General features: G+C 36.0%; 1 protein-coding gene across 1 annotated transcript in view; it reads left to right on the plus strand.

Moving 5' to 3' along the window:
- The window catches only part of fer1l4 (fer-1 like family member 4), a 53,188-nt gene that overhangs the window by 20,940 nt on the left and 19,875 nt on the right, over window positions 1-12,373 (plus strand). Inside the window, exons 17-28 of the mRNA XM_049471788.1 lie at window positions 547-655; window positions 884-1,070; window positions 1,758-1,878; window positions 2,892-2,992; window positions 3,865-3,952; window positions 5,163-5,279; window positions 5,898-6,050; window positions 6,273-6,456; window positions 7,162-7,286; window positions 7,463-7,597; window positions 9,695-9,868; window positions 11,949-12,059. Coding sequence (XP_049327745.1) covers window positions 547-655; window positions 884-1,070; window positions 1,758-1,878; window positions 2,892-2,992; window positions 3,865-3,952; window positions 5,163-5,279; window positions 5,898-6,050; window positions 6,273-6,456; window positions 7,162-7,286; window positions 7,463-7,597; window positions 9,695-9,868; window positions 11,949-12,059 — 1,605 coding nt within the window. The remainder of the gene's footprint in view (window positions 1-546; window positions 656-883; window positions 1,071-1,757; window positions 1,879-2,891; window positions 2,993-3,864; window positions 3,953-5,162; window positions 5,280-5,897; window positions 6,051-6,272; window positions 6,457-7,161; window positions 7,287-7,462; window positions 7,598-9,694; window positions 9,869-11,948; window positions 12,060-12,373) is intronic.

The raw sequence follows: 12,373 nt of genomic DNA on the forward strand, positions 1-12,373 counted from the left end.
TCATGTCTAAATTGGAGCAGCCTGGTGTTCAATCTTCATTAATTGCACATTGCACCAGTAAGAGCAGAGTGTGAAGGTTCAATTAGCAGGGTAAGAGCACAGTTCTGCTCTAAATATTACAATGAACACAACATTATGGGAGACATACCAGAGTTCAAAAGAGGACAAATTGTTGGTGCACGTCTTGCTGGAGCATCTGTGACCAAGACAGCAAGTCTTTGTGATGCATCAAGAGCCACGGTATCCAGGGTAATGTCAGCATACCACCAAGAAGGACCAACCACATCCAACAGGATTAACTGTGGACGCTGTAAGAGGAAGCTGTCTGAAAGGGATGTTCGGGTGCTAACCCGGATTGTATCCAAAAAACATAAAACCACGGCTGATCAAATCACGCAGAATTCAATGTGCACCTCAACTCTCCTGTTTCCACCAGAACTGTCCGTCACCACAAGTTTCATTGTCCATATATATTTGTTTTCAGGTGTGATCACTATTTTTTTCACTATTAGCAAAATCAGTGAGTTTTTTATTATTTTTTTGCAGAATTTTGCGGGGGAGAAGGAAGAATTCCTGCTCTTTGCTTCTTTCTTTGAAGTGACGATGATTGATCCGTCTATTGGCTCCAAATTCGTCACCTTTGAGCTCTCTATAGGTATGATCAATAATCCCAATACAACATAAATATACTCATCTGAAAATCACTTTAATGAGATAGATTAACATTTTTTATATGATTTTACTAAATTATTATTTTTATTTGATTTAGTAACTGAATAATAACTAATGACCTGATGTTTGCTTGATATAAATTACACTCTTAGTGATTTTATATATTTTTTATACTTTTGTGTTTATTATTTGCTGTGTTACATGTTTGCAGGTAATTACGGTAAAACAGCGGATGTGGTGGTGAAGTCGAAGAAGAGCGGCAGTCGAGAGGACCTGAGTGAGGACAGGCAGGGGCTGCTGGAGTCTGATGATGAGCTGGAGAGGGAGGAGCCTGCTGCTGGACCTCTGGATAAATCTGTTACAGCGCCGCGGAGAGCCCAGCCCACAGAATACGACGGGTAAATACAGCTAGCGATGTTTCTCAGGAACACTGGGAAATTTTTTGTGTGCTTTTATATTTCTACCAGAACTTGGGTCTTGACTGCCCATATAAACACTCCAATCACCAAAAATCCATCCATTAGTTGAAGAAATGGCATTTCGGTCTGATTAGACTTCTTCTGAGGGAGGGATCTATACCTACTCTACTGTCCACGCAGTTAAACATGAACTAGCTTGTTTGTGTTTTGCAATTTAGCACAAGCTAACACTAACGTGTGGATGGTAAACGTTCATCGCTAACATGGGGCGTGGCTAGCAACAGCTAATTTGCATAAAAGTGACAGAGCCCTTAAACAGCTCATTCTGAAAGAGACTGAAACTGGTAAGAATAGAGTTGTGAGATCTTTATATCTTTATGTAAGAGAGATTTTGTGTAAAAAGAACTTCATGAACATGTTTTTAGACATGTTATAACTTGTGTAAAAACAGGTTTAATATTTTTCCTGTAAGACTAAAGTCATTTTAATGAAAAATAAATAAAATTATTGCCCTCTCCTTCTATTTAATCATTGGATGGTAATGATTTGTGGCGTCTGGCTAGAATTATCCGTATGAACAGAGAAATTACTGTGGTATAAATCACATACAAATGCAGTGCAGTATGTTAATAATGATTTATTACTATTATTATTATTATTCTGCAGGTCCTTCAGCTGTATTTCTCTGTTGCGGGAGAAACCCTGTATCTACGTCTGGAACTACTTCGAGGATCACACCTTCCGTTACCACAACTGCAACTGGCTTTCCAAGATGGCCGACAGACTGGTAAATTCACTCTACACTGTAAAAATTAAAAAGTTGAGAAAATTCAACATTTTAAAGCACTTTACTAAACTAGAGTTTTGAATTTTGAGGCTCAAACTCAAACTACTCAAACCACCACCAGCTGTACCAACTTTAGATAATTCATGTTTTATATGGATAAAAATAATAAACATTCTGCTTTTATGTTTAATTACAGCACACTATCGCATTATTTCCTCAAGCTTCTGAAATGTCATAACATTAATTTCTCTCTGAGCTCTAATGCTGTTTTTCTACCATTTCATTTCACTAAATGTTCACCATCATCTTGAATAATGATGTTCCTCCACTGTTTAATAATAAAACTTTAAACAGTTTTTAATCTGATTTTAGTAGTTTTAGAATCTCCTTAAATGTTTTCTCTGCATTACTGAAGCATGAGAATAATTAAAACTCCCACACACTCAAATTCAATTCGTCCTACACTCAAAATTCAACTTTACATAGAGTTAAAGTTCAACTAACCATGTACTCAAATTCAATTCTCCACAGAGTTAAAAGTCAATTCTCCACACAGTCACATTTCAACTCCCCAGAGTTAAAATTCAATTTCCAATAAAGTTAAAATACAACTTCCCACACACTCAGAATTAAATACTCCATAGAGTTAAAATTCAACTCCCCCCACACTTAAATTCACTTCCCCACAGAGTTCAAATAAAAAAATATAATAAAAAAAATAATTGTAAATAAAAAAATTAAATAAAAATACTGTATAAATACATTGGTTAAAGACTCACTTTTGTTTTTCATTTTAAAAAAGGTACTTAAGATATAGATACTCCACATGGTTGTTTAATAAATGAGAAGCTACTCCCTGCATCAGTTAGGGTTAAATACAGTTACCTGTTGCAGCTGGAATGTATTAATCACGCATGCTGTAATTTTACCTATACACTCAGTTAAATCGAGGTATGGTTCTTTTCTATGTTCAGGATTGTATATATTATAATAATGTTTTTATATTTCTGTAGGAATATGGAATAGATGAGGTGGAGATGCTTCTGAAAAGACCCAGAAGTAACGCCAAAGAGCGTCTGATGGAGGTTCTGCTGGAGTTCGTCTCCACCTGCAAGTAAGATCCATTCAGACTGATACAAAAACACCACTCTCAATTACTTTATTATTATTATTATACACTATATAAATCTGAATATAATATATTGTTCACTAATACTTCCTTATATATCATACTGGGTGGGAGTGTGGGGTTCTACGTATAAAACATCAGTAAATTCTATAGTTAGTCCTCCTACAGAAAACAGCCGTACGTATTATTAATAAAGTTGGTTACTATAAACATACTAATAATCTATTTATGAAATCACATGTGATGGAATTTGACTATTTGGTGCTAAATTTGAAATTAGAAAATTTGGTGTAAAACTTAATTATTTCATTTCATTGTCAATTTAACAAAGTGAAGAAGAAATAGATTTTCATCAGTTTTATTTATTTATTGTTTTATTTCTAACCTTTCATGATTTGAATTGCAGAAATTTTAAAATTAGAAAATTTCATGAAATTCATATTGTTGGGGACAGAGATGAAAAAACTTGAAAGTTGGAAAAATGGATGAAAACCAATTTATTTACTATATTAAACCCAAAAAATTAAAAGCTAATTTTCTATTTTTAGCATTTTTACCAAATCAGAAAAATCAGAAAAATCAGAAAAAATTTAACTGATAAACATTACACTGACTGTTAATGTTTTTTTCTGTTATTTGTTTTTTTATCCTTTTTTTCTTTCTTTCTTTCTTTTAAGAATATTAAAGCGTAGGCTAATTTGTCATTATTTTGTTGACAATATTTGTGGGGTTGAAAGATATTGTATTAAATAATGACTAACTGACTGAATAAATAACTATCATCATCTTCATTTTGATCATGATCTGTAGTATATTACTCTACTCCACACTACAGATAACTCTCTCTCTCTCTGCAGGCAGTACAGCTCCAGTCTGGACAGGAAGCGTCAGGCTCGACCCAACCCCCTGGACAAGCATCGCTCCACCTTCATCAAGAGAAATATAGTGAGATACACTGCAAAACCTCATATCTCCTTTTCCTGTATTGTAGATTAATACTAAACTCACCCAAACTATGAAGAAAATCATACAGAATTATTATGTAGTAAACAAAAATATGTTAAACAAACCAGAATAAGTTTTATATTTTACATTATTTTATAAAGTATCTCCTCTTGTTTAGATTAGATCAGTTTTGAACATCTCTGCTGGATTTTCTCAGTCAGTTTTATGAGGTAGAGTCTCCTGGGTAGCACTTTAAAATAAAGCTCCCTAGTAAAGGGTTTATGAATAGTTTATAAAGGAGTTTATTAATGGTTATAAATTAAGTTGTAAATACTTTTTCAAAACGTTATGGGCGCTTACAACACACCGAAAGAACAACAGTGACAGTGACTTTTTAACATCTAAAGTCGTTTAGTTTAGTCATTTAATACGTTATTTTTATTACAGTCAAATAATAAAGTTTTTAAAAAGAAATTAAGTTAATGCTGACTGATTTAGATCTAGTTTTATTTATCTATTTGATACATGGCAGGCCTCTGTTGCACTTACTATTTATGTGTTATAACTGCTTATTAATGGTTCATAACTTAACTAATACTATTTATAAATTCTTTATTAAGGAACCTTATTTTAAAGTGGTACCATCACCTGGAATTCAGGCTTTCAGTTAACAGCTGTGCTGAACTCATCAAGAGTTAATTACTTGAATTTCTTGTCTCTTAATAAAGTGTTTGAGAGCATCAGTTAAAGTAAAGTAGTGAAGAGGTAGAGTTACAGGTATACAGTGAATAGTGAATATTTCAGTAATGTTCGAATCCAGGTTATGAGAAGAAACAACTACTCAACTAAATACAGAATTAAAAAATAATTCCAGAAAAACTAAGGATCAGTCAATTTAAAAAGAAAAATTTCAAGAATTTTGTAAGTATCCTTAAGTGCAGTCATTGCAAAAACCATCAAAAATGATAATGATGAAACTGGCACTCATCAGGACAACCCCAGGAAAGAAAGAGTAAGAGTGTTTCACACCCTAATGCTTCACAGAGTATTTAGGTTTGTTTAACACTGTTTTTAAGTTACTACATGATTCATTGTGTGTTCCTTCATAATCTGATAGATCACTTCACTATTCTCTATATTTACTATGTTTGAAAATAATAATATTAAAAAATAAATGGAAAGGTGTGTCTAAATTTTCTTCTGTGTTTAGATAATTCTGGCTAAACAAGCTCTGCGGGTGAGGAGGAGAGTGACCCGGCGGACGGTCAGGGATAAGCTGGCTGATGTTCGGCGCATCCTGAAGAGAATACACTTTCTCACCAAAGAGGTGATTTAATATCATTTAATCATACTAATTATAGACAATTTATTTTTTATTATAAATGTATTATTCTGTATCAAAAGCAGTTTATTATTGACTATAAAGCACATTTTCTTTGCAACATTATATATTCTTTATTGTCATGTCACGTTATTTAATTTAACATTCTACCGAGATAGCGATGAACGTCTGACTGTCGGCGTCTGTCTAGGTTGTATTCAGTCAGTGGAGCTCCTGTGTTTTCTGTTACCAAGATAAACAAGATAAAACTCCAGAAATGTACCTGAACACACCTCATTTCCAGAACACCACGCCCATCAGTGTAGATATATTCAGAAGCTCTGCTGCTGTTTAAACCAGGCAGGAGGAAGGAGGGAAAATAGAGTGTTGGTGGGGTGTAAGATAGCAACGAGCATTATGACGCACATTATGCAGGGTATAAGATAGAGGCCTATATGTTATTTATTCCACAAAAAAATTAAATAGAATAACCTCATATAAAAAAAAGTTATATATATATTTTTTTTTGTAAGATTTTATTTATTTATTTTTCTCCTCAGTGTGTGTTTATTCCCTTGTCTTGACCAAGTATGAAACCACAGATGTGTGTGTGTGTATCTTTAGCCCCAGAGTACTCTTCCGGATGTGTTTCTGTGGATGATGAGTGGAGGTAAACGAGTGGCGTATGCCCGAATTCCAGCTCACACCGTCCTCTTCTCATTGGTGGAGGAAGAGAGGGGTAAAGACTGTGGTAAAGTCAGCACCATCTACATGAAGGTACAGTAACTCACCACTAGTGTTTTACACGTGTAGTCGTGTAAATAGTGCACAATATCGACTGAAACTTTAGAACTACAGTTACATTAATATCTAATTTAACCAAATGTTTAGAATGCTATACACAATACATTAGAAATAAACAGAGAGAGAGAGAGAGAGAGAGAGAGAGAGAGTACAGTACAGGAGATCATGATTTTAACGTGTATTTTCTGTCTCTAGACTCCTGGGGGGCCGCTGGGGGAGATCTTTGCTAAGCTGGAGGTCTACATGTGGCTCGGCGTCACAAAATATTCGAAGAACTGTGTTACGAGTCTTCCTGCGGAGTTCAGACCCGTATACGAAGGGGCAACTTTTGGTACCCCGTTACCCCCCAACATGCCCCCGACTAAACTAGCAGTGGAGGGTGAGTACCCTGTGTTTGTGCTGAATATATATGTTTAACTGTTACTTTAACCACAAAAAATGTGTTTTTTGATCACTTTACACTCTACTTTGCTATCGTAACAGCGGGAAAAGTACACCTTAATTAATCAGGGGTGTGGTTAATTTTGGGCGTAATGTGAAATAAACCAATCAGAGTGTCTCTTACTCATCATTCTCTTTAAGAGTAGATCAGGTGAGCTCTGACTTTGGTGGATTGCTATTGTAACGGTGCAGCTACCTGGACGTGTCCAACAAACGCTTCTCAGCAGAGGAAACTGAGCTGCTGGTTGACGCTGTGAAGGAGCTCCAGCAGCTCATTTACGGGAACAGCAATGTTATTTTATTTACTATTCTGTTTATTGTTGATGTAAAAGTTGGGTTTGTGCTGCTGTGTGTTCATGTGTGTGTAATAAGTGGGGGTGTACGCTCGGCTCGGCACGGCGCCTGTGTTACAGAGATAGCGATGAACGTCTGACTGTTGGCGTCTGTCTAGGTTGTATTCAGTCAGTGGAGCTCCTGTGTTTTCTGTTACCAAGATAAACAAGATAAAAGTCCAGAAATGTACCTGAACACACCTCATTTCCAGAACACCACGCCCATCAGTGTAGATATATTCAGAAGCTCTGCTGCTGTTTAAACCAGGCAGGAGGTTTTAATATCTTTGTGTTGTTGTGTGTTTCTGTAGACAGCAGGTATTTCCAGCTGCGTGCTCATATCTATCAGGCTCGGGGAATCATCGCTGCTGATGATAACGGACTCTCAGACCCCTTCACTAAAGTAGTGTTCTCCACTCAGTGCCAGGTCACACAGGTAACAGCCCCATTCACTACTACTGATATAGTGTATATTAGATATGTGTTATTTGTATATATTGTATATGAGTGTATATTGTATATATATGTGTATATTGTATTGTGTGTATATGAGTGTATATTGTATATATATGTGTGTATATTGTATTGTGTGTATATATGTGTATTATATAGGTGATGGAGGAGACTCTGTCTCCGACGTGGTGTGAGCTGCTGCTGTATGATCAGATTCTGATGGAGGGCAGTAAAGATGATTTCAGGAACGACCCGCCCGTCATCATCATCAACTTCTACGATTACAACAAACTCGTGAGCTTTACTCATCTGTTACACACACTAACACACACTTACACACACTTACCCACACTTACACACACTTACACACACTTAAACACACTTATACACACAGTTACACACACTTACACACACTAACCCACACTTACACACACTTATACACACTTATACACACTTATACACACACTTACCCACACTTACCCACACTTACACACACTTATACACACTTATACACACAGTTACACACACTTACACACACTTACCCACACTTACCCACACTTACCCACACTTATACACACTTATACACACAGTTACACACACTTACACACACTTACCCACACTTACCCACACTTATACACACTTATACACACAGTTACACACACTTACCCACACTTACCCACACTTACACACACTTATACACACTTATACACACTTATACACACAGTTACACACACTTACCCACACTTACCCACACTTACACACACTTATACACACTTATACACACTTATACCCACACTTACACACACTTATACACACTTATACACACAGTTACACACACTTACACACACTTATACACACTTATACACACTTATACACACTTATACACACACTTACCCACACTTATACACACAGTTACACACTTATACACACTTATACACACTTATACACACAGTTACACACTTATACACACTTATACACACTTATACACACTTATACACACAGTTACACACTTATACACACAGTTACACACTTATACACACTTATACACACTTATACACACTTATACACACTTATACACACAGTTACACACTTATACACACAGTTACACACACTTATACACACAGTTACACACTTATACACACTTATACACACTTATACACACTTATACACACTTATACACACAGTTACACACTTATACACACAGTTACACACACTTACCCACACTTATACACACTTATACACACAGTTACACACTTATACACACTTATACACACTTATACACACTTATACACACAGTTACACACTTATACACACAGTTACACACTTATACACACAGTTACACACACTTACCCACACTTATACACACTTATACACACTTATACACACAGTTACACACACTTACCCACACTTACCCACACTTATACACACAGTTACACACTTATACACACAGTTACACACACTTACCCACACTTATACACACTTATACACACTTATACACACAGTTACACACTTATACACACAGTTACACACACTTACCCACACTTATACACACTTATACACACTTATACACACAGTTACACACTTATACACACAGTTATACACACTTACCCACACTTATACACACTTATACACACTTATACACACAGTTACACACTTATACACACAGTTACACACACTTACCCACACTTATACACACTTATACACACAGTTACACACTTATACACACTTATACACACAGTTACACACTTATACACACAGTTACACACTTATACACACTTATACACACTTATACACACTTATACACACAGTTACACACACTTACCCACACTTATACACACTTATACACACAGTTACACACTTATACACACAGTTACACACACTTACCCACACTTATACACACTTATACACACTTATACACACAGTTACACACACTTATACACACTTATACACACTAAAAACATTTATACACCCTTATATACACATCTGGTGTATAAATAATATATTATGGTTTTGTAATGTTGTGATTGGTGCTGTAGGGGAGTGCTCAGTCTCTGGGTTGAGTGTTTGGGGGATTAATGGTTTTGTAATGTTGTGATTGGTGCTGTAGGGGAGTGCTCAGTCTCTGGGTTGAGTGTTTGGGGGATTAATGGTTTTGTAATGTTGTGATTGGTGCTGTAGGGGAGTGCTCAGTCTCTGGGTTGAGTGTTTGGGGGATTAATGGTTTTGTAATGTTATGATTGGTGCTGTAGGGGAGTGCTCAGTCTCTGGGTTGAGTGTTTGGGGGATTAATGGTTTTGTAATGTTGTGATTGGTGCTGTAGGGGAGTGCTCAGTCTCTGGGTTGAGTGTTTGGGGGATTAATGGTTTTGTAATGTTGTGATTGGTGCTGTAGGGGAGTGCTCAGTCTCTGGGTCGGGCGTTTGCGGAGCCGGAGCTGAAGTTTGTGGAACAGCCGTATAAGAAGCCGATGCTGAAGTTCTTTGAGATCAGTAAAGGGAAGAGTAAAGCAGGAGAGCTGCTGGCGGCGTTCGAACTGATCGAGCTCGACTACTCCGGATTCGGGGAGGTGAGGAACTGAGGAGTGGTTTGTGACATAAAAAGCTTTATATAAAATATAAAATAAAATGTTAAACACTTCCTCTTCCAAGGCTTCCAATATATAACTGACATAAAATAAAACAATCAAATATTTTATTTAACTTGATTTATAAGAACATTAAAGCATTAGAGCATCTTCTTTTGTGTGCGTAAGAGGCAGAAAACAGCATTTTTATATTTTTTTATCGCGGGAATATATTATTTATTATTGTTATTTATTAACCCTTGTGGGGTGTTCGGGTCTGTGGGACCCATTTTCATTTTTCATCAAATGATACTAAAAAAATATTTTTTCTAACTCAAACTCATTGGCATTGGCTCTTTTTTTGTGAGAAACATATATCAAAACACATTTTCAATAAACACACACTGTACACCCCCCCCCCCCCCCCCACACACACACACACACATTTATATTACATACAGTATGTTTGGTCAAGGGCTAATAAACATTGCTTCATTTGTAAATTTGAAACTAAACAAATTTTCTACTCATATCTTGAGTTTAATTCATTTTCTTTTACATTTTATTAAAAAACTAATAAAAAAAGAGTAGCACTTTTTAAAAGAAATGTAACATAAGAAAGGTAAAGGGCAAATATTAACCATGTAAGCTGTTTATATTGCTTGCAATTTAGGTGAAGCGAGCATGTGTAAAGCATTTTAATGTAGAATTGCTTAATTTTACTGAATTAAATACAAATAACAAAGTAAACGAGGAACAAAAACATGAACACCACACAAGCATTAAAGCAGGAGTAAGGCAGAGAGATGAATTAGTTTAGACTGGGTTTATAGTGATGTCTGTAGTGTTTTCCACAGGCTGGATATTACCACCCTGACATCTGCATAACCCCCATCCCCTGCATTTACTCAGCAGGAGCTTCTGTTCTAGAACAACATCCTCCCACAATCCTGTTCTCCTCTGATCAGAGAGCTATATATTTATTATATTTATACATATATATTCTGCCAGTGAATTCACTGGGTTGGGTGTTCTGTACCGATGGAGGCTGGAAACCATGGTTTATTTAAAAAAGGATGATAAATAAAGTCCCTGAAGGAAGATCTGAAAAAAACAACAAATAACAGCTTTAAAACCCAATAAACCAAGTAGAAAAAAGCAAAAATACGCAACCAAAATGACAAAGATAGATTTATCGAAGGAACATCAGAAGAACAATGTAAAAATTCTCCTTTATTTAAAGCTGATGTCGGTAAGTTTTGGCATTTGGGGGATTTGGGGAATTTAGCGCCTCTCTGGTGAGAATGGGTAATTGCACCGAGCATACGGAAGAATCATTTTAAACTGGGAGGGTGTGATGCGGTCTCCTTTCAGAGTGGATGAATCCGATTCCAGGTTATGTTCAGTCAGAGAGAGAGAGAGTTTTACTATGAGTGAATGAGCTACTGAGCTCTGAGTTTCCTCTCCTGAAGTCCCCGCTGCTCCACCAGCTAAAATTCCTTCATGTTTGATAATAGACAAAAAAACAGGTGACTGAAAAAAATAAGGGTCCACTTAAAATGATGATTTTCTTTGATTTTACCAAATTAAAAACCTCTGGAATATAATCAAGAGGAAGACGGATGATCACAAACCATCAAACCACCAAACTGAACTGCTTGAATTTTTACACCAGGAGTAAAGCAGCATAAAGTTATCCAAAAGCAGTGTGTAAGACTGGTGGAGGAGAACATGATGACAAGATGCATGAAATTAAAACTGTGATTAAAAACCAACCAGGATTATTCCACCAAATATTGATTATTTCTGAACTCTTAAAACTTTATGAATATGAACTTGTTTTCTTTGCATTATTTGAGGTCTGAAAGCTCTGCATCTTTTTTGTTATTTCAGTCATTTCTCATTTTCTGTAAATAAATGCTCTAAATGAGAATATTTTTATTTGTAATTTGGGAGAAATGTTGTCTGTAGTTTATAGAATAAAACAACAATGTTCATTTTACTCAAACATAAACCTATAAATAGCTAAATCAGAGAAACTGATCATTTAATGTATATATAAATAATGTATATATGTTTTCAGCCAGCTCTGCCACTGGATGTAGACCCGAGGGAACCGGAGTACCTGGAGGCAGAAAAGTGCTACATCATACCTGAGGGGGTTCGGCCTGTTCTGAAGAAGTTCAGGATAGAGGTACAGTAATCAGGACATATATCACATAAACTCGGTTTAAAGGGTTTATTTAAAGGTTTTACTCACCACAGCTTTATTTTAGCGATCTATATATGAACTGTGCACTGTACAGCTTGATTAAGAGCGTGTCAGTGTGACTTTGCTATCATAACGACGGGAAAAGTACACCTTGCGTGGCACGAAACGTAAAGCAAATTTAATTAATCATGGGTGTGGTTGTAATAATTTTGGGCATAACGTAAAATAATAAACCAATCAGAGTGTCTCTCTGTTGCTCATCATTCTCTTTAAGAGTAGATCAGGTGAGCTCTGTC

The sequence above is a fragment of the Astyanax mexicanus genome, chromosome 24 (genome assembly GCF_023375975.1).
Source record: "Astyanax mexicanus isolate ESR-SI-001 chromosome 24, AstMex3_surface, whole genome shotgun sequence".
In the NCBI taxonomy this organism is placed as follows: Eukaryota; Metazoa; Chordata; class Actinopteri; order Characiformes; family Acestrorhamphidae; genus Astyanax; species Astyanax mexicanus.